The 22,615-nt window shown below is 44.2% G+C and overlaps 1 protein-coding gene across 4 annotated transcripts in view; it reads right to left on the bottom strand.

Moving 5' to 3' along the window:
* Nucleotides 1-21,089, bottom strand: part of ST6GALNAC3 (ST6 N-acetylgalactosaminide alpha-2,6-sialyltransferase 3) — a 312,581-nt gene extending 291,492 nt beyond the window's left edge. For 2 of the 4 annotated variants that reach the window (XM_065555450.1, XM_042859064.2), the window contains exon 1: nucleotides 20,865-21,089. In XM_065555450.1, coding sequence (XP_065411522.1) covers nucleotides 20,865-20,882 — 18 coding nt within the window. In that variant the 5' untranslated portion in view covers nucleotides 20,883-21,089. The remainder of the gene's footprint in view (nucleotides 1-20,864) is intronic. The other 2 variants (XM_005302401.5, XM_005302402.5) reach the window with 2 other exon arrangements.
* Between the last annotated feature and the right edge of the window lie 1,526 nt (nucleotides 21,090-22,615).

Here is a 22,615-nt window from a genome sequence, read left to right as displayed (position 1 = left end):
CAAAGAAGTAATTCTGCCCATTTCATTTGAGGATTCACAGAGCTGTGTGGGCTTGTCAGGTGAACAGGGTCAATAATCTCACTTTGGATCAAAAGCACACAACATTGTTTCCACACAGTTTGGCTGAGAATCTGGATTAACTGAGGTTTTGACTGATTTTTGCCTTAAATCTCCAGATACCAAAAGCCAAAGGTCACAGGGTGGATAGGACAAAGGAGGTCAGATGACTCTTCTTGGAATGACCACTGGAGAAAAGTACCTGTATAAAAGTAGATCTGGGGAGTACTGAAAATTCGATGATAAGATTCTGTGATTTCAATGTTAGAATGAATTCCCTTTGCCAGTGTTAGTGCTCCTCATCTTCATCTTCTGTGACTCTTTTAGACTGATTTATAAGCAGGCATTTTAGGAGAAACAGTTTACTGTACGTTCCTGTTAATGAATATAAATTAGAAATACATTTTTAGAAATTAAAGACAAACGTTTACCTCACCATCCTGATGTAATTTTTTCAAAGGCATTAAATTTAATATTTGTTGCCATTGGTATCTAATCAAAGCATTCAAACATTTGCCTTTAGCCCTACCCAAGCTAGGCTTGTTGCATGTTGAACAAGGTATTACTTGTAGGTCTGTGGATTGTGTTGTATGCGATCTCGTTCTAATGAAATTAGTGTTGTCAAACGGAAGCAGCATAACCTTGTAGCGCACATTATGTGCAGACCTCCAGGGGTTAAGGTGTGTAACAGAAAGGATTGTACTGGAGTGTAGTCCTTTAAGGAACAAGAATAGGTATGGATGCCAACAGAGGCAGACAGCTGGAACTAATCATCCCTGTTCATCACACTCTGCTCTAATAAAGGCCTTATGCATCAAGCATTCCCTCATCCATCTCTTAACATTTAATAAACATCATGGAATTTGTGCAACAGTAATGAGCTACATACCCCACTGCAGCAAAGTCCCTATTGTATAATTTCATAGAACCTTATTCTCTTGGTGAGAAAGTTAATCATCCTGAATATGGACTTTAAATAGGGCCCTGGGGAAAGTCAGGGCAGTGCTATGATTCAGTGAGCTGACTCAGAGAGGTATTCTCTGTGCTCGCTGGTTATGCTCCAGAAAGGAAAACTAAGAAAAGATACCTGGACCTTATATTTAGTTTGCAACAGAACATCACATTATTTCAGATACATAAACAAGCTATCAGAGTTTTCTGGCTGAAAATAAATGTGCACAACTGGAAATGTACAGAAGGTGAAGAGCTGCACTTCACAGTGGAAGACAACTGTTAAACTGCTTCATGCGCTGTAAAAATAAGATGGTGCTAAATGATAAAAACCAGCTGCCACTGAAAGTTTTAAGTGGAACACATTTCTGAGCCTTTTTCCAGCAATCACAAGCTGTAACTCTTTTCAACAGTTAGCCAATATTGCCTCACATTTTATTGTAGAAACCTTGGTAAAATATCAATTGTTCCAGAGTCAAGAACTGACCTACACAGTAGGCTATTCATCTCCTTAACTTCAGGGGTCCCCATCAAGTTACTCTTCAGGAGTAAGGCAACCCAGTTTCAATGGTTAAAGGGTACCCCCCATCCATATTTAAACAGCACATAATCCTCCAATGCCATCATCTGCTGGGCATAATACTCAGTGTTCCATTTTAGCAAGTTTAGAAAAAGACACAAGAAGTTTGATCTGCTGTGACACTTCCCAGGGTAGTCTGGGTTGTAAGACACCTTACCCCTGGAGTGCCCAGTCTCTGTTCCACTGGCCACTCACAGCATTTACAGATTCACCATTCCCAAAGAAACAGTACACCTCAGCTTACCAGTTTCACCTCAGGATCATTGTGCCACTTAACTCACAGCACTTACATTTGTTTATAGTGAAACCAAATATAGATTTATTTAACAAAGATCAAAGATTCAAGTAGACCGGACTTAACTAGCAAGGCACTCTCCTAACATTCGATTACCCAAGTCTTTCTCCCAGTGTTTAACAGTCAGGATGGCTGTGACCCTCCATTCCTAAAACAAGCACATGGGCAGCTTATTCCCTAGGGTGAAGGATATTATGGTTTGTCTCCGTGCATTCTCCTGATAAACCAGACTAGTTAATTGATCTTGTCAAACAGGACACTCTCCTGCTGTATGCTTCTTCCTGTAGATTTTGTCATCTCCTGTCACTTTTGCTATCTTGATTAGCTGGTGGCTCCATGTGCAAATAGACTTACTTTGTACTGTGTCTTACAACAGTCAGCCAGGGAAATAGGTGTCTATTCCCCCCTGCCTAACCAGCACCTGTTCATCACCCTCTAGTGACCTGCCTTAACGTACGTTTCTTAAGAACATAGCTTTCAGTAGAGATACTTAACTTCTTAAATAATAGCCTTACATACATTTCACAGTAACTATGGTGACCAGCATGTTACTGGCTGTTGGTAGAGACCTCACACGCCACCCTTTGGTGCACTATTATGTTGATCCCAGACCCAGGGGATCCCATAAATCCCTAGGCACTCCTTATGCCCTCTGCCAGTTCGCACCAAGGGATCCCAGGGTGTCAGGCAACAGGGAAGTTGGAGCAGGTGCTGGGAACCGAGGACTACAGTCAGAGCCAGAGTCAGTAGTCAGAAGCTGAAGCAAAGGTAACACCAGACAGCAGGAATTGGATGCCAGAACCGAGAATCAAGCCTGAGTCAATAGTCAGAAGCAAAAGCCACAGGTCAAGCTGGGTAGGAACCGGAGCGAGCAGGGTAGCTGGCAAGGAAGGGTTCGGGGCAGGACAGAGGCAAGGCTGGGTTCAAGGCAGGAGCAGCAGGAACAAGGTAACCCAGAAACAGTCACAGTGGTGGACATGAGCACTGAGCAGCCAGCAAGTTGCTGTGGCCCTTGGCTTAAGAGCTGTCCTGCTGGCCCCTCCAGCCAATCAGGCAGCCTGCTGCAGGCCAGCTGTACTGATGAGGCTGCCTGGAGATTAGCTCTGTGCGGGCTCTGATTCCTGACACTGGGTCACACCTGCATATTGCTAAGTGTGATTCTACCTTAACACAGATGTTTGCTACCTCAGGAAGTACACAGTGTGTGTCAGACTGCAGCGACCATTTTGGTTATCATCATCACACCACCACCACTTCACTGAGCACCTTGTGTTTCTTGGAAGTAGGACATGTGTTGTAGTGGGATGAGCACTCAGTAATTCTGTACTGTACAAGAGAGGCATCACCGGGACTCCCCGCCCCCCCCCCCCAACTCACTTATGATTTGGTTTTAAACTTTAATTTCACTTTTTTTTAAAAGCACAAAACCCCCCACACGAGACACAAAGTGATACTCTACTCTTGGAAGGGTATGAGCCTTGGTTGTTCCCAATGGACCATCTGATCTTGCACAGTCCATGAGAGATTTCAAATCAACCCCTCTGTAGTAGGAGGTGGTAGAATGGTGGATCCCAAACCCACTGGAGAGGGCAAGACCTTGGTGCCTACACAAATTTCCCTTTCCCAGAGTGTTATTCAGGAAGAGAGCAAGCTTAAAAAAATACCATAACTAAAGAACTCCTGTTTTCAAGATTGTCCTTAATTAAGCCAAATGACAAGCTGTCATTGTGAGAAGTGCCTTAGGGCCAGTCACTTGTACGCTCAACCCAGGTGCAATCCATTATTGGTATTTGGAGAGACAGTAATACCCACGCAGAGCTGGCTACCACAGCAAATCGACTCCTGCTGTGCGCAGTCCTGTGCTCTTCCTGTTAGTGTTCAGGAAACGTTTGGAGCAATCACATGTCACACAACTAAGCCTCAAGTGGCCTCATTGCATGGAACAACATTTTCTTCAACTGAACAGAGTGAAATTGCATGAGTCAGTCTTGTCAACCAACATTTATAAACAGAAAAGCAAAGGTTCCACCCTAGACAGCCTGGGGGATGATTTTATTTTTCTATTCTATAATCACAATAAAACTATTTAAGATGCATTAACCAGTGTTGATTCAAACAGCATAAACAAGTCTGGGCTATACACATATTGTCTCAAAAAACTCTTGCCTGGAGGGTGAGATCCAGAGAGTTTAATATTTAAGTGAGCCCCAAGCATATATTCAGAGTGGGGTCTCACTAACACAATTTTGCAGTGACACGCATCCCATTCAGCCAAAATAGCCACCCTAAATCAGGTGCTCCCCCAGCAGAGGTAGGTGCTGTAAAGACCCTGAACAGAACAGAAGAGAGCCCATGCCATCCTCTGGTGCCTCTGTCCATCCCTTGTAGTGGCAGGCAAGACAGGCTGCTACCACCATATGTTGTTCCATCCACACACCCTACTAGCAATAGCTTCTTACTCCCAGGGCTGCAGGAGTGGGGTGGAGGATAAGCAGACAGGCATGATAGTGGCTCCAGAATCTGCCACCTGCTTTTCTCATTTCCCTGCAGTGGAGGCAGGAAATTGGCAGCTTTCATACCAGACCACCCACCTATTCCTCATCCACTGGTTCCTCACAGGCCAAATCAGAGAAGGGCAATCATTTGATCTGTGCTCTTTCCTCTGTGTAAAGATTCTTAAGCCCGCATCTTTCACTCAGCGAGACTTTGCAAGAAAAGAATATGCCAAATGCTAGACTGCTAGCTCTTTCCGGGCAGTGTTCTTTGGTAGTATAGCCAGAAACAATTAGTTGAGACACTTGACAACTTTTATATTTAACATTGCTGTGCAGGCAGAAATGAATTAGTCATTGGCATTCTGCAGCATTGGGAGGCACTTAGAGCAGGTAAACAGCTTTCAGATTTATGCTGAAAGTATTCCTGTTTGAATCAGTTTTGCAGAGAAATATGGTATGAGTGAGCTGTGAAAACTCATAAGACGATGCTAAAGTTAGACTGAATATGAAATTCACATTTTCACAAAAGAAATCCATACATTATCCTGTTTATTGCAGAAGCAGAACTAATTTAATAGTTCTTGATATAAAACTGACGGAACCTCTCAAATCTCTGATATTCTTGTACACACACAAAAAAGCCTCTTTACACCTGTCAAGTAGCATTTCCTAACTATAAAGCAATTTGATTTCCTGACTTCATACTAATTAGCGCAGATTTTGCTACCATTTACATGTGAAGATTTATCAGTGCAGATAATGAATTTGCTACCATATGATATGTGATTCTTCTAGAAGAGCTGGAAGAATGTCTGCCTGAGCAGTCTGATCTAATTCCTGCCTCTGAAACAGATGTTTGGTATAAACCAAAGAAGGGAATTGCACTTCTTTTTCATTTCTGGCTACAATGTGTAATAAATCAGGAAATGCAAGTGACACCAATTATAAACCTAGAGACCGAGGGAACCGGAGATGCATTTGGGTAGGTTAAAAATTCATAAAACGAACACATGTATTGAGGTATTTATTGTCACAGGAACTCAGGAATCAGAAGACAGTTTCAACAAGCCATTTTTAAAAACATGGTGTTAATTATGTATTTGTAAACCAGCATCTCAAAACATGTGTTACTTAAACCTGTTTTGCTGCAGCACTATGAATCTGCTATTATACTTCAAAGACAAAGCTTCCATTAAGCTTAATTACTTCCTCCTGTGGCTTTAGACAAAGAGCAGCTCCTATTATATTTCACTGCCTTCCCTTGTGGGTTGCCTGGCAAAGATACATAGTAAAGGTATAAAAGACAGAGCTACTACTAAACAAATAAGATATACATACATGCTACGGCATCTGACAAAGTGAGTATTCACCCACGAAAGCTTATGTTCCAATACGTGTTAGTCTATAACAGGGGTAGGCAACCTATGGCACGCCTGCCAAAGGCGGCACGCGAGCTGATTTTCAGTGGCACTCACACTGCCCAGGTCCTGGCCATCGGTCCAGGAGGCTCTGCATTTTAATTTAATTTTAAATGAAGCTTCTTAAATATTTTAAAAACCTTATTTACTTTACATACAACAATCGTTTAGTTATATATTATAGACTTATAGAAAGAGAACTTCTAAAAATGTTAAACTGTATTACTGGCACGTGAAACCTTAAATTAGAGTGAATAAATGAAGACTCGGCACACCACTTCTGAAAGGTTGCCAACCCCTGGTCTATAAGGTGCCACAGGACTCTTTGTCGCTTTATACATGCTAATATTGAATATGTTTTATAATAATTTGGGGGCATCTCTCACTCCCTACAAACACACGAGCCATCCTTTTAATGTTAATGGGACTGTTTCCATGAGTAAGATGAGCAGAACTTGGCCCTTTGGGTCCTAGTTTATAAATAATGTTTTAAATTCCTGTGTGAAAACAAAACCACTGAACACCAGGATCATTTCTATTTTATATTCAAGAATAGTGTGCTAAATGACAGCATCTGGACAATGAGCCTGTTGCCAGTTGTTATATTACTCTATCCGTTACTTATAGAAACATACAGTGCTGCTTTATGTTTAGTTTGTTTCCAGTTAATAGTCGGATTACAGCACCCATGCCTTAGTATGGAGAATCAATGAAGCCTGCAATCCTTGAGCTACTTCTACTGCCTAGAATTTGGAAAAGGGAAGATGAGGAAAGAGCAGACAGAGCTACCTAGGCAGAACAGTTGTTCCCATTCCTTTTGGTTCAGGAGGACTGCAGTCTCCACTTGAAGCACAAAGCATAACTCCCACTCATGTTAAAATGCTAATAACCATCGTGGAGACAAGGTAGGTGAGGAAACCTCTTTTATTGGACCAACTTCTGTTGGTGAGCGAGACAAGTTTTTGAGCTACACAGAACTCTTCTTCAGGTCAGGGAAAGGTACTTAGTGTCCCAGCTAAATAAAAGATCCATAGATAGTTTAGCATAAGTAGTTAGCACATGTTCTAAGGGACCATTCAATATGTGAATATTGCTAACTACTTAATTTAGAACATGTGCTAAGTTAATTAAGTTAAAGCTAAGTACCTTTCCCGGACCTGAGGCGTGGTCTATACTACAGAGTTAGGTCGCCCTAAGGTAGCTTACATCGACCTAATTATGGCAGAGTCTACACTACAGTGCTGTTTCTGCTGAAGTAAATGGCCCGCTACACAGACTTAACAATTCCACCTCCATGAGAGGCATAGGGCTTATGTCGGTGTAGCTCTGGCGACACTGTGTCCATGTAGACACTGCATTATTTACATTGGCTGGTGGCTGTCAGCCCTGAGTGGAACTAACAGCTATAGCCCCGCCCTCTCCTGACGCTGATCGTCCGAGCTGTCAGCAGGGTGCCGGGCTCACAGCTGGGTCCTCCCTTCCCCAGCTCTGTCAGCCCCATGGCGGCAGGTCTCCAGCTGTCAGTGTCCCACAATGCCCCACATCCATCAGTGGAAGCGCTCCTGGTGAGAACACTCACCGCCACTAACAGAAGGAGCATAGCATTTACATGAACCACCGCTTTAATTACTGAGGTGCTGTACGTTGACTTTACTTACGTCGACTTAATTCTGGTGAGTAGACAAGCCCTGAAGAAGAGCTCCGTGTAGCTCAAAAATCTGGTGTCTCTCATCAACAGAAGTTGGTCCAATAAAAGATATTACCTCACCCAACTTGTCTCTGTAGTATCCTGGAACCCACACAGCTATAACACTGCATACATATTTATAAGGCTGTTGGAACCACAAAGACCCTTAGAAATTGCTGTTCAGTTTTACAAACTGCAAAACTCATTTTCTTCTGGCATCAGAAAACAAATTGTTTCCTCACAATATATAATTTTTACAGCAATTGGATAACTCCATGTTCAGATTTATTTTATTTTTAAGACCTCCCCTGGTTACACCTAAATTGCTGATGAGTTTTCTATTTTCCTCATTACCGAGATATTTATGGGAAAGTTTAATCCATTTATGAAAATAAACTGCTTTAGAGCATCTTTCATGCAATGCTTCACAAGGCAATTTATAGATGAAGCTACAATGGCCGTAAGTGTTAATGGTGCCATTAGCAGGAGATGGCTAGTCATGGTAACTTCCATTTGGATGCATCAGTAGTTGTATACTATAGAATTTATTCACACAGGGCATGACTTTGCTTTTGAGAATAAACCTTGACAAAGAGAGACAGAGAAGCCAGAAGGGAGGCCCCTCTGTCAGGCTCCTTTTCTTTTCACTTTTACTGAAAACATTTTCCTGCAGATTTCAAAGACAGCATAGCAGCTGCACTCTGTTTCCTCACAGCCGTGACCTGCTGGGCATACAGGCTTGAGGGAGTCATTCTTCACCATAAGATTTTTCCTCAGTGTCAGTTAATATCTAGGTACTAAACATACTTTCAAAATTGAAGATAAGCGGTAAAAAGTGAAACACTATGAGTATGTGACTCTTCGAGCGCTCGCAATTTGCATTCAAAATGGTTACTCTGAAGCCAGTCACTCCCATTGGAAGTAGTGAATGGCTCATGGTAATAAGGCCCACCACCAGATTTCATGGGGAAAAGCACATTAAATCTGCTGTTAATTCACAAGCATCACCATATAGAACATTGGTTCTAGCAGACACTCAAGGCTAAATTTTCAGAGTTCTCTTTTTCATGAGCATCACATTCACCACAGACACAAGATACACCAAGCAGCAAAACAATAAGCTACACAAGCAAAGCCTTAAAAAACAAAAAAGCAGCTCACTTTCCCGTAGAGTGTCTCAGGTAAGAGCCTTCTGCAGGGAATGGCATATCAGCTCACCAGCTCCCACTCTCATGCTCATGGCCAAACTTTGAATTGATCTAGAGATTTACTTCAATATTTTTCAATAAAGTAGCCAGGCACTAAATATCTTCCGATGTCAGTAAGATATGACAGGTAAGAGCAGTTTTTAAATTCTTACTGCATTTGAGAGGCATCAATATCAGTCTCTCTGTACTATATAATCCCATTTTTCCTTTCTGTTAGGAACCTAGCAGCAAAAATTCCTTCAAGCCTCGTTTGGCCAGATCATCTAATAAATTAAAGTAGTGTGAATTTAAGATGACCATTTCAAGATCTGAATGAATTATAAATGCTAGTAATCGATATTTCTTATGTATTGAAAATAGATCCAACCACAAAGCTCAAGTTTCACAAGAGAGAGTATGGGATCTATTACCAAGGCAAGAAACAGTTAGCTGCCTGTTTCTTGATGGCAAAGATCCAGAAAGAGTTTAGATATACAGAAATATACTGATGTTCCCAGAACAGAGAAAGTTTGAAGAACTACATGGACCAACATCCAAGACCAAAAATCCAGCAGACATCATCAGTAGCACTGTACACTAAATTTAAAATGTTCAATTAGAATCTGGTTCTTTAGATATCATTGTAACGTAGTGTAAGGGGAGATTTTGACAAACCAGTAAAGTGCCTGAAACCACTATTGTTTATTGCTAAAAGCAGCCATGTCAGCAGGCCGTAAAGTGGCCATGCAGCAGCCTTAGCTTAACCAAGGCAGGAGGGGAGGGGATTTTGGGTGCCACAGAAAGGGCAGCTTGACTCCGCATACTTCCTGATAAGAATTGTGTTGAAATTGCTGATACATGCATTTTAGGGGCCTCAAGGTGTGCAAACTCTGAAAAAAACCACACCTTGTTAATCGATGACCAGAAGGAAACCTCTTGCTTGACCTTTGAAACTGCTTGCTTAACAAATTTTCTTTAAGTAACATGTCATTGTATTACTAATGTATAAATAAGGGGGGAAGTTTGAGGCAGGGGACTCTCCCTCTGGATGCATCTTGTGTTCCCCACCGGCAGACGGGCTGCCACTGTGCCACTCGAAAGCCACACTCAGCTTTGGTAATTCTCGAGGGTTGGGGGTGTTTTACTAACCTGTTGCGGACCTGTGTAAGTGCTTGAGACTAAGTAAAGTTTAGCTTTAAGTGAAAGCACTCTTGTGTTGTCCTGTTTGTGCCAGCCATCTATCGGTCGGACAGCCGTATCTCCCCTGATTTATTTCCTGACACCACCTCACACAGAGTAAAAGTTACCAAGAGCTTTGGGTTGAAAGAACCCTGGATAACAGTAGCATTGTTGCTTCATAAATTTTTCAGATGTTCCCTTGCCTACAGTAAAGCATGCAAATGAGCTGTACAGATATTTTATATACATGTTGTCAGGGCAGGACAGGAGGGTGAGGAATGGACCTTTTTGGAGCAAGAGCGTGTGGAGATGTGCCCTGGACAGGCTAGCTGGATAGCATGCAACTAACTCAAGTGGAGGGTGGGATGGCTAAGAAGTGGGGGCCTTCACAGGGCAAAGGTCCAACATGAAACTTCAGAGGGCCAGGGGAACATTCTCTCCAAAGGAATGCAAGAGAGGTAGAGGACTTCTTGAAACACCGCGAGAGATGGGCAGTCCCATGCACTTAGCAAGCATGCCTAGATCCATCCAGTCTTACTTCTCATAGTCCAGGTGACAACAGCCAGGACCAGATTCCGAAGCATAACACATTCAGTCATGAGGAACCGTATTTATTGTCCACATGGATGATCAGCAAAGCTGGAAAAGAGGAGTTTTAGCTCTACAGCACTGACCTCTATCACTTCAGCTAAGGAGCAACTGGCAGCAGAATGAGCTATTATCCCATATATGGACCAGCTCCTAGAGGGAGACATGACATACTTTGCCAGTGGGTAACTATTTGTGAGACAGCAGTGGCATGTTGGTTACGTGGATTCTATTTCTGGCTCTTGGCACAGAGTACAGTCTAGTGGTTAGAGTACTTACGGGCAGGATAGCAGACAGATTTAGCACAGTCAGAAAGGTAGTGTGGCTAAGTAGATGAGACCTGGCTCTGTCGTGTTAAAAATCCGGGTTCTCCACTGCCTGAAGTGACCCTGTGCAACCTCTAAGGGCAGCATCCGCACAGCTGCACCAATTCAGCTGTGCTGCTGTAATGCTTTAATGATTCTCTACGCTGATGAGAGAGAGCTCTCCCGTTGGTATGGTTAATCCAGCTCCCTAGGAGGCCATAGCTATGTCACTACATCATTCAGGGGTGTGGATTTTGAGAACCACTGATCTTGACTAGAGAAGTTATACTAGTATAGCCTTAGTGGGTAGGCATATGATTTTTAAATAATATAGTTATACTGGTAAGCTCTAGCTTGAATGCAGTTATTCTGGCATAAAGGTGTCTTTTTCCTAGTATAGCTTATTTCATTTCCTGAACCAGAATGAACTAGATAACTAAGCACTTTTATACTAGTATAACTAAGACCACAATAAAAGGGCTTTGACACTAACTAAACCAGAGTAGTTGAAACAGCAAAACTTCCTAGTGTAGACAAGCCCTGCAGAGAGGCAAAGTTCATAGGAGTTTAAAGGTGCAGTACATAGGAAGCAGAGGCACCCATTTTCATAGAAACACACATCACAAAAATGTAACCGTTATTATTAAAACACTCCCAGGTGTGAGTTTTAATGGTCCATTAATACATGCCTTGAGTGGCTTCACAGTGCTACTAAAGCGTGTATTAATGAGCCAATAAAACACGCCCTGTCATTTCTCGATGCTATATTATCCCATCATTTTGGTAATGAAATGCTCTTAAATCTGAATATACCATAGAGATGGAAGGAGATAAAATCACTGGTAAGGAAAAGGTTGAGAAATGGCAAGAAACTAACATGAAGTTTGGTTTCTGATTTTTCATATTAAGACTTCAACACCAATCACTGGGGAATGAATTCTCATCTTAGACCAACTCAGCAGGACATTCCTTTGCTATAAACCTGCCAGGCTTTCCATAGCATAGGTGTAACGTATCAAAGAGAATTTTAAAGAGGAAGAGATCCAAGACCGCTGTTCCTATACTATATCAACCTGCAAGGAATGTGTCATTAAAAGAAGAAAGGGGGAGTATAAATATTTCACTCTGCATCCCTTCTTCACAGATCGCGGTGCCCATGAAGTAAACAACTTTTTCTAGTTACACCTCTACCCCGAAACAACGCGACCTGATATAACACGAATTTGAATATAACGCGGTAAAGCAGTGCTCCGGGGGAGGGGGGACTGTGCACTCCAGCGGATCAAAGCAAGTTAGATATAACGCAGTTTCACCTATAACGCGGTAAGATTTTTTGGCTCCTGAGGACAGCGTTACATCGGGGTAGAGGGGTACTTCCAACTGCTTTTTGAGGCAAGACTCCTAGTCTACACCTTGATTTTTGCTGAAGGCTCTAGGGTTCAGCCACCCATTGTTAATGCAATGAAAATGTGTCTTTCATAAGGAGCTACCTGCTTCATTTTACTGTTAGTGAGGGCAGGGCTACACTTAAAAACGTTGCATCGGCACAGCTGCACCAATGCACGTAAGTGAAGAAGCTCCTATGAAAGACGGGAGAGCTGCTGCCATCAAAGTAGTTAATCCACCTCTGCAAGAGGCGGGGTAGCAATGTCAATGGGAGAAGCTCTCCGGCTGAGATAGCACTGTCTACACTGGGGTTTAGGTTGGTATAACTATGTCGCTCAGGGATGTGAATTTTTCACACTCCTGAGCGACCTAGTTATATGGATATAAATTTGTAATGTAGACTGGGCCTAAGATTCTCTTCATGGTTGTCCCCATGTCACACTCAGCAGCACATCACATGCATTGAGTAAGTATGCAAAACTTACCCCCCTTTGAATAGGGATTGCTTTTAATGGTAACAAAACAAAACAAAAGCCCTGCAACTCAGCCAAAACTTTCTCTGAGTTTTGCTTGTTCTTGGATTCTCTCTCTCTCTTTCTCCTCAAAGAGGGGCCCTGGGGATGGATGAAATGACTCAATAGATCAGGGGTGGGCAAACTTTTTGGCCTGAGGGCCGCATCGGGTTTTGGAAATTGTATGGAGGGCCAGTTAGGGGAGGGGGTCGTGGCCCAGCCCCCGCCTCCGGGACCCCTGCCCCATCCAACCACCCCTTCTCCCTGTCCCCTGACTGCCCCCGGAAGCCGTGCTCCTGACTGCCCCCCGCCACCCCATCCAACCCCCCCTCCTTCCTGACTGCCCCTCAGGGACCCCTGCCCCATCCAACCATCTCTTCTCCCTGTCCCCTGACTGCCCCCGGAACCTCTGCCCCCCACCGCCCCATCCAACCCCTCCTCTCATTCCTGACTGCACCCCCAGGACCCCTGTCCCCATTCAACCCCCCTATTCCCCACCCTCTGACTGCCCCAACCCCTATGCACACCACCACCCCTGCCCACCCCCCCGAACTACCCTGCCCCCTTACCGCGCTGCCTGGAGCACCGGTGGCTGGCGGCACAACAGCCGTGCCGCCCACCTGGAGCCAGCCACGCCGTCGCCACCGCTCAACACAGAGACCAGGTCAGGCCGGGCTCTGCAGCTGCGCTGCCCCAGGAGCTCAGAGCCCTGCTGCCCAGAGCATTGCGCCAGCGGCGGAGCGAGCTGAGGCTGCGGGGGAGGAGGGACAGTGGGGGAGGAGGGACAGAGTGGGAGGGGCTAGCCTCCCGGGCCAGGAGCCGGGCAGGAGGCTCCCACAGGGTGGATGTGGCCTGCGGGCCATAGTTTGCCCACCTCTGCAATCGATCATTTTCAGGGTTCTACAACTACCCTGAATAAGCATATTTGCCAAATACTTTTGCTAAAGTGATCTCTAGCAAAATAGTTATCAAAATTTTAAATATAATTATACCTGGTCTCCATGTAAGTTTTGTGATAGTGTAACGATTTTGGTCAGGGCTGTAATTACTTAATCCAAACAGTCCTATCATTACAACTCCTAGGGTGGATACAGGTTTACTGGTGTAAAAGTAGCTTATACCAGCATAGCTTATTTAAGAAAGGTTGCAGAGGCTCATCTGTCCCTCTGACCACTACCCCAGGCTGCTCATCCACATGGGCACTAATGACTCTAAACAGATCGGCAGTGGCTACAGTGTTCTGGGAGAGAGGGTGAACGGGTCGGCGGCGCAAGTTGTGTTCTTGTCCATCCTCTCGGTTGAGGGTAAGGGCATCCTGGAGATGAATGCATGGCTGCACAGGTGGTGTCGACAGGAGGGCTTTGGCTTTCTTGACCATGGAAAAGGAGGTCTGCAGGGAAGAGATGGGATCCGCCTGACAAAGAAGCGGAAAGAACATCTTCACACACCAACTTGCCAACCTAGTGAGAAGGGCTTTAAACTAGATTCAAAATGGGCAGGTCAGAAAAGCCCACAGGTCAGAAAAACTCACCTTTTTTATGCTTAATAGAAGGCTAGATGTTTGGAGGAGGACGAGGGCATGGAAAATTACAACAGGGTCATAGGAACAACAAGAGTGAAATCAGTAGCGGAATCTGCTCAACAACCTAAATGTTCATAAACAAATGCAAGGAGTATGGAGAATAAGAAGGAAGAACTGAAAGAGATTTGTACATAAGCTAAATTATTATTGAATTGGCATCACAGAGAATTGGTGGGATAAATCTCATGACTGAAATATTGGTACAAAGGGATGTAGTTTATTCAGAAAGGACAAGTGGGGGAGGGGAGGGGAAGGAAGGGGGTGTTGTATTATACATCAAGAATACATTTCTAATGTCCAGAAGGAAGTAAGAGGCAGATCAGTTGAAAGCCTCTGGGTGAACTCTCTAGATCCCTTCCAGCAATACATTTCTTTGATAACTCTCCTGAACAGTACAAATTCTTCCTATATTTTCCTCACATGATAATTTCTTCCACCCCGTATGCATTCCATTACAAAAAAATATAAATTAAAAGGAGTCTTACTGACCTCATCAAGAGTGAAAAATGGCAGCTATAACAACAGAAAACTCAGAAGACTGGTCCTTTACATTTATGTAGCACATTTCATCCCTAAAGATGTAACCATATACTCATGGGAATGGCTTCATCCACCACTCAAGTACAGCTGCCTGCCAAACTGCACATGATTTTAGGACAGACAGCTGGGGAGAAATACATACTAAATTAAACTGCAGGGACCATAGAGCTTGCTGAGAATCCTCTGTGCAGAGGGATCTTCTCATATGGAAGGGAGCCACGAACCCTGCTACGTTCTCTTCCCTCTGGACACTGCACAGTGCTCTCCATTGGTTGAAGCGCAACATGGAGGAGGAAGCAGGCAGTGGGTGGGCCAGGATGGGCTGTAAGGCCTTTCCCACAGAACCCTCTCCATTATGGGAAGTACCCATCCCCTCCCTTTGCAAACATGGATCCCAGGGGGATGCCAGGGACCAGGATCAACATGGATTCACAGGTCTTCTACATGGATAGCTCAACCTCCTGCAGATCCCCAGGAACTGGAGAGTGCGTGGGCCAAACCTATGGCCTGTTCTGCATGGTGTGTGGGGGGAAACAAACATCACACCTCAGACAATGCAGAAGTTTGGGAGGAAATATCTGTGAGCCTCCCCTTGCAGAGTTTCTCTCGTGGGACAGACAATCAGGCCCCTAGTTAGAGGGGCAGTATGCGATCATCCAAATGGCAAAGACACCAGGACTTACTCCCTTGGACAAACATTTGCCTGCAGATACTAGCATTATTTATATTGCAACAGGGTCTAGAGGCCCCAAACAGGTCCAGACCCTATTGTGCTGGGCACTGAACACACATGGTAAGAAGACAGTTCTGGCTCAAAGAGCTGACAGTCTAGGTTAAGAAGAGATTCAGCCTGGGGGTTTAACCAAATAGACTGAGGGGGCAGTGGTAATAGAAGAACTTGGTTGCAGAGCCTAACTATGGCCCCGATCCAGAAAAACACTTGAACATGCTAGGCACATCCTTAAGAGTTTGTCTACACTTATTGCACTGCAGTAGCACCTCTGTAGGGGGCTTTAGTGAAGACGCTACTTACACCAATGGGAGAGCTTCTCCCACCGGCATAGATACCCCACTCATAGCTATGTGAACAGGAGAAGCCCACCCATTGACAGTGCTGTTTATACCAGGAGTTCGGTCGGTTTAACTGTGTCGCTCAGGGATGTGGATTTTCCACACCTCTGAGAAACATGGTTACACTGACATAAATCCGTAGCGTAGACCAGGGCTAAATGTGCAAAATTTGACTTTTTAAAGGAAGTTTTAAACAAAAGCTACGGATATCAATAATCCCAGCTGGCCACCTGCTTAGCCTGCCTTGTGAGGGGATATGTACTCTTACATTCTGCCTTTGCACCATGTAGAAGTGAATGATGTCCTCAGAAAATACAAATCCTTTTATAAATACAGGATTTTACGTGGGACAAGCTTCAGTCTCAATTTCACGTATGATCACTGGGGCAGCATCGCCTCCCAGCAATCAAAAGGCATTCATGAAATAACCTCTATTCACTGTATTGTAAATGTGCATCATATATAAGTGGGGAGGAAACCGCTTTCTAGATTCTGTATTTAGCTCTTTGCTGCATAGTTGTCCAGGACCAGAGCAGGACCTAGGCACACCGTGCCTGGGATATAACTTTATGACAAATTCTACCATATCAGCCCTATGCACTAAAAGTAATAATTGTACCACGAAGACAAAAACACACTCCCATGAAAAGAGACAGTTTGGGGAGAGGAATGGCATAATCCATAAAAAATACCCCGTGATTCCCCCCTCCCCCCTTCAACCAATCTGCCTTCTCTTAGGCATGTAAAAGGCTAATGTTCACATTAAGTTATTTCTTAACTTGCTTTAAAATATTACAGCTCCATTTGCTTTAAAATATTACAACTCGATATCCTCCGCAGGTGATGTCAATACTAGGGTTACCATTCGTCCGGATTTACCCGGACATGTCCTCCTTTTGTGTGCTAAAAATAGCGTCCGGGGGGAATTTGTAAAGCACTCACAATGTCCGGGATTTCCCCCTCCCCCGGCAGAGCGAGCGGCTGGGAGGGCTGCAGGAAAGTCCCGGGCTGGATTCCGGAGCAGCTTCCTCCTCCCACCCCCCCCTCCCTGCATTCTGAGCCGGCAGCAGCTCCTCCTCCTGCAGCCCGCTCCGGCAGCCCTGTGCAGGGCCAGGGACCGGGTTTTGTGTTGTGCAGGGGAGCTCAGCCATGCGTCCGGCTGGCACAGAGCCCAACACCCTGTTCTGAGCAGCAGGGTAAGGGGGGGCAGGAGAAGGGACAGGGAGGTTCTGGAGGGGGCAGTCAAGAAACGGGGGGGGGGCTTTTGGAGGGGAGTGGAGAAAGTTTTGGGCAGTCAGGGTACAGGTAGGGGGTAGGGTCCTGGGGGGCAGTTGGGGGGGGTCTTAGGAGGGGGCAGTTAGGGGACAAGGAACAGGGAGTCTTAGGTAGGGGGTGGGGTTCTGGGGGGGAGCTGTCAGGGGGCAGGAGTGGGGAGAGGGATCGGAGCAGTCAGGGGACAGGGAGCAGAGGGGTTTAGATGGGTTGGGAGTTCTGGGGGGGGCTGTCAGGGGGTGGGGAGTGGTTGGATGGGGCGTGGGAGTCCCAGGGGTCTGTCTGGGGGTGGGGGTGTGGATAAGGGTTGGGGCAGTCAGGGGACAAGAGGCAAGGAGGCTTAGATAGGGAGTGGAGTCCCGGGGGGCAGTTAGGGGCAGGGGTCCCAGGAGGGGGCAGTCAGGGGACAAGGAACGGGGGGAGGGTTGGGGGTTCTGGGGGGGCGGGAAGTGGGAGGGGCAGGGGCGGGGCTAGGGCGGGGCTCCTCCCGTCCTCTTTTTTGCTTGTTGAAATATGGTAACCCTAGTCAATACAGAATATAAATAGACTTCAGTAAACATATGTATAGTCATTCTTGTAGCACTTTCCCATGCAAAGCAGGCACATATGAAGACCATTCTCAAAGTAAGCAGAAATTATTGCTTGTCTGAATTCATTTCCTTTATTTGTTTACAGGGCCGACCATTAAAAAGTCAATATTTACCAACAGTTGACACAGCAGAAGCTGTGGTCTCTCAGACCTCACCAGGGATAAAGGGGACTTTTTAAATGGCAACCATTAAACTTATCCAGTGTTTATTGCTGTGGCATGTGGGAGCCACAGTAACAATTAAACACAAGATAAACTGGTTGTGTCCAAGACAGACTAGGTGAGTGAACTGTGGGTCTGCCATGGATTTTATTTAGAGACCTGCAAAAAAACAAACATCCCTTGTGCTGTGCCCTACAACTCAGTAATTATGGACTCTGGCAGATCACTAGGAGGAGCGAGCGTTGCTGTGTCCACTGAGATAGAATGCCCCACTGCTGATCTGAAGATAAAGTTTCAGAAACCCTCAGCAGAGGAACCCTCCAGATCTTAACTGATAGGACAGACAAATACGTAACAAAATGGCAGCCCCTCACCTCAGATAACTCACTCAGAAGTATTTACACTTTGATAACCTCAACATTTGTAGCATTCCAGGTATTTCCTATAGTATGGATAGTAAGAAGGGAGGACTCAGTATCTTTTTAATGTATATGAAACTTCTAATAGTCACCATTGTCCTTTGTGCTTATACAGTAATTTGGATCAGAGGATCCCAATGCACTCTACAGACATTAACCAAATCTCCGCACCCTTATGAGGCAGATGTTACTCCAGTCTTCCTACAAACTGAGGCAGACAGTTATGTGAGTTAGTTGCGCAAAGTCACAATCTGTAGCATAGCTAACATTAGAACACAGGCATCCTGACGCCCAGTCCACTGCTCTGCCGGTGTACAGCTCTCTTTGAAAATTCACCCCCACAGGACAAGCAATCCTCCACCCAGACTTCAGGGTACTGACTACAATGGAGCCAAAAGAGCTATATAACATGAAAACCAAAAAGGCAGAGTACAAATGGGGGCAGGACAGGTTTGGTACATATTCTGAGTTTCATCATCATGTTAAAACAATTTGTTAAGTCCCTTTATGGTGTCTACGGCTTTCCTTTTATGCTAGGTCTGAAAAGTCCTACCCATATGATAAAGCAAGTGTTTATGGTTTGGAGGTTGAATGAAAAACCTGTATATTGAAGTGAATAATGAATTATTTCTCTCTCTAGGCAATTAGATTATTCATGTAGCTTGTCTGGCTGGAAAAGTCATGCCTGCTTTACTGCAATCCTAATCTCCACATATCTCTTTCACTTTTTATCCTCACACCTGCCTCTTTTAACAAGATTAAGAATTAGACCAGTTGTCTGTTAGAGAGCACTAGCCGTTCTGTGGTACCCATTGATTTAAATTTAAAGGATCAGACCCCCAGTGGACCTCTAGGGTTTTGGAAAAGCAGGATTATATGATAACAAGGAAGGCCCTGCAGAGATCAGATGTGTGCAGATTGGCTCTGCAGAAGGGGAAGAATGCTGCCACTCAGGGTAAAAGAACTTTGATTCTTCCTGCAAAGGGGCCTGTTTCTTCACGTTTCAGGCCAGAGGGAAAATTTCCGCAGAAGAACTTTCCTAGTAGTAAGAAGAAGTAGTGAAGCTAGTGATCTAAATATACATCTATATCCTATTCTGGATGGGTGGCAGATATGACTACCAGTGACATTTAAGAGCAAAATATATTTTATCTTCGTGAATCCAGGCCCAATTGCGAGAGCTTATATTTCAAGTCCCAGATCTTAATTTATCAAATCACTTGTTTCAACATTGCCTGCTCCTGGGAGTTAGTTACTGGGACACTTCAAGCAGCTGAAGCAGCTTTCAACATATTTATTAATAAAAACTGCAACAAGCTACATGTGCATGAAAGCAAACTACGACACATGCACATACTGTTTTACAGAGGCACTGGGGCAGGAAAAAGAAGGACAATAAAGGGGGTGTTTGTTTTTTTTAAGAAAAAAGTTCGATGAAAAACAAAATCATCATACGAATGTCGTTCTCGGAGAAACAAGGATTGTTATTATTTGAAGAATATTGTAAATTCAGTATTTGCAGTTCAACAACTTTGCAGATATTTTGGAGAAAACTGCTATATCAGGCTGTCCCAAAGCTGGGAATATCAGTCCTTTGTTAGAGGACTAATCAAATTGAAAATAAGGGATCATTTGCAGATAGGTCTGCATGCCATGCTTTATTTACTTGGTTGAACCGTGCCGTGCATGTGTTTAAAATATAGGTATGGAAAAAGGTGGCAGTCTGCAGGTCAATCAGACCCTTCTTTATCTTTAAACCATGGAATAAAAAACACAAGTGTTTTGATAGTGATTCCCTGCTGGTGAAAATAATGTAATGAAACAAAGATTCATTGTTTTTATCAGCTTGCACTTCCACCTCCTCCCGTCTGATTCAGTTCTTCTGTAGTGCTATAGAGATGCTCCCATCTACAAAAATATATTGTTTGTGAATACTTTTCTCTTAGTAAAGAAAGCAGCTGGGAAGAAGGTGTCTGACAGGAAGATGTTAGTGCAAGATAAGTTTCTGTTCGTATTTGTTGGCATAAAGGGAAAAATCCTTAAAATAGTGACCCTAATTAGTGCAATTTGGCTCTAAAATGTAGCAGCATATGGCTCTTATGTAAATTCAGAAGGGGAGTGTGCTTAGGGAGCAACTTGGTGCAGCTTTTGTAAGCCTGCAAGCTTTTCTTTAAAGCAGTAAGTGCTGCACGTTGTGGAAAGAAAACAGCTTCCCCGATTTTGTCTTTTGTATTGTAAGTCTGCTTCCCTAACGCTATAGCTCCTGAAGGATTTCAGCTCAAAGTCAACTAAGACAAGACAGAGCCCTGCACCCCCTTCCTGCTTTCCTATTATTTTGCACACAGTCCCTTTTCCACTAGCTGATAGCCTGCAGTTCTGACAATGCAGGGAACAAGGAAAAGAATGGCAGAACAGGGAAGCAGAACACAGCTGTGCGTTTCAGAATCTCTCCATATTCATTTGCCAAACAAAACCAATACTCAAAGAGACAGCTAAGATTAAGATGCAATAGGACCACATTGAATTCGTGCCTCAGAGCAGCAAGGGGCTCCTTTTAACAATGCATTCAAGCAACAGATAGAGATTTACCTTCAAATTGCAGGCCATGTTCTTTTTCTATCCTTCCTACCACAAAGCAGCAGGATTCTACTTTGTCAGAAACAGTTCCAGTGTGAGGCAAAAGGCTGGTAGCGCTGCAAAACTGCTATAGCCTACATTCCTGAAGATCCAAATAAGGGTACCACAATTCTAAGATCCGTTAGTCCTATTAGTCTTTTCATGCCCTGTTTGTTCCACCCATCAGCTTCTACCACTGGCTAGAAGCCAGCTCAGCACCTCCCCTTAGTCACATGACTGAATTTGACTCATGACTCTAGCATGTATTTTTTTTTTTAAGCTCTTGGATGCTTTCTATCATATGATATATACCAAATGGCAATTTTATAGCGTGCAGATGTCTGAGGCATTTGAAAAGCAAGCTGCTCATTTACAGGGAATCCGGATTAGTCCCTCTAAACGGATCAACAGCAAATATTTCTCTCAGTCATGTCAGAAGAGTCCAAAGTATCTCTCTGTTATTAGGACTGTACAAATCTTTAGGTTGTTATGTAATGTTTGTTTGCATTCTCAACCCTCTTTATATTACTGGAATTTGCCTTTTTCTGGAACACTGTAACTACCTGTAAAAATGAGCCACTTACCGGGAGTAATCCCCATAAATATCCCATGAGAAATCCTTCTGTTGGGCTGTGTGTATCACTTTGTATTATAGACTCATATATTACTGAAAGGAATAGGAAATGGTTTTAACTTGGGTAAGTCTGATGACCGCTCTTTGAACTGTCTCTGGCATTTGTTTGAGCTTACCTGGACTGCAGAGAAATAAAATGAAAGCTATTACTGAATTCATCTTCCTCCATCTGGACACAGGCTATTTTTCCACCCTCTACTACATCAGATTCAGGCTCCACATAATATTGTCCCCACCTTCACCTTTGCTGTTTCTGCCCCCAATACTCCTCCCACTATTTATATTCTTCCCAGTATTTTTGCCTTACTTCTCCCTCTCTCAGTTTTGCACCTTTCATCTGGATTCCTCTACAGGTGGAACAGTCGCCATGTTCTTGTCACCCAAGCAGCCTCATTTACATTCTAATCCCTCGTTAAACCGACCCCTTTGAGAAATCCCTCTGAATGGCTTCCTCATCAATCAGTAAATCCTATGTCTTCCATCACCTGACCTTTTGTCCACTCTCATCTCGCATTTGTCTAACACTGTAACAAGCTGCCATGTTTACCTGAAATAAGCCCTTCAAGGAGTTGATTCTGCTGGGGAACAGTAAGTGCAGACACAGGCAGGTAGCCCATTATTGCACCTGGATGAAAGAGAGTTGGGAATGTCTAGCTGGAGAGAAGATCTAATGTGTGAACTGAGCAATCTGGAAGGATGAATCTTAGGAGCAGCCAAGCCTGGGAGAAGATTCGAGCTCAACTTTGTTGACGTGTTGATAATAAAACCCAAGCCCCAGCAAGGGAGCAAGTTTGGACTCTACACAGTGTGTGGACTGTGTCTGAGAACAGGTTTGGAAAACACCTGCTCATGTGTAACACGGACATACCCTGGTCGTCGACAGGCAGAATCGAACCTGGGATCTCTAGAACTAAATGCATGAGCCTCTACTGCATGAGCTAAAAGCCACACAGCTCTTAATTAAGGCTGTAGGGCAGACTCAGTAATCTCTAAATGGTCTTGGTGCCACTAGATGGGACAGAACACCACACCCAGGAGGCGTGTGGGTTACATATGCCCAGAGAATAAGCTGTCTGGAGCAGAGACTACA

The sequence above is a fragment of the Chrysemys picta genome, chromosome 8, assembly GCF_011386835.1.
Source record: "Chrysemys picta bellii isolate R12L10 chromosome 8, ASM1138683v2, whole genome shotgun sequence".
In the NCBI taxonomy this organism is placed as follows: Eukaryota; Metazoa; Chordata; order Testudines; family Emydidae; genus Chrysemys; species Chrysemys picta.
The sequence above is the reverse complement of the archived record's forward strand: the minus strand, read 5'-3'. Positions and strand labels throughout refer to the sequence as shown.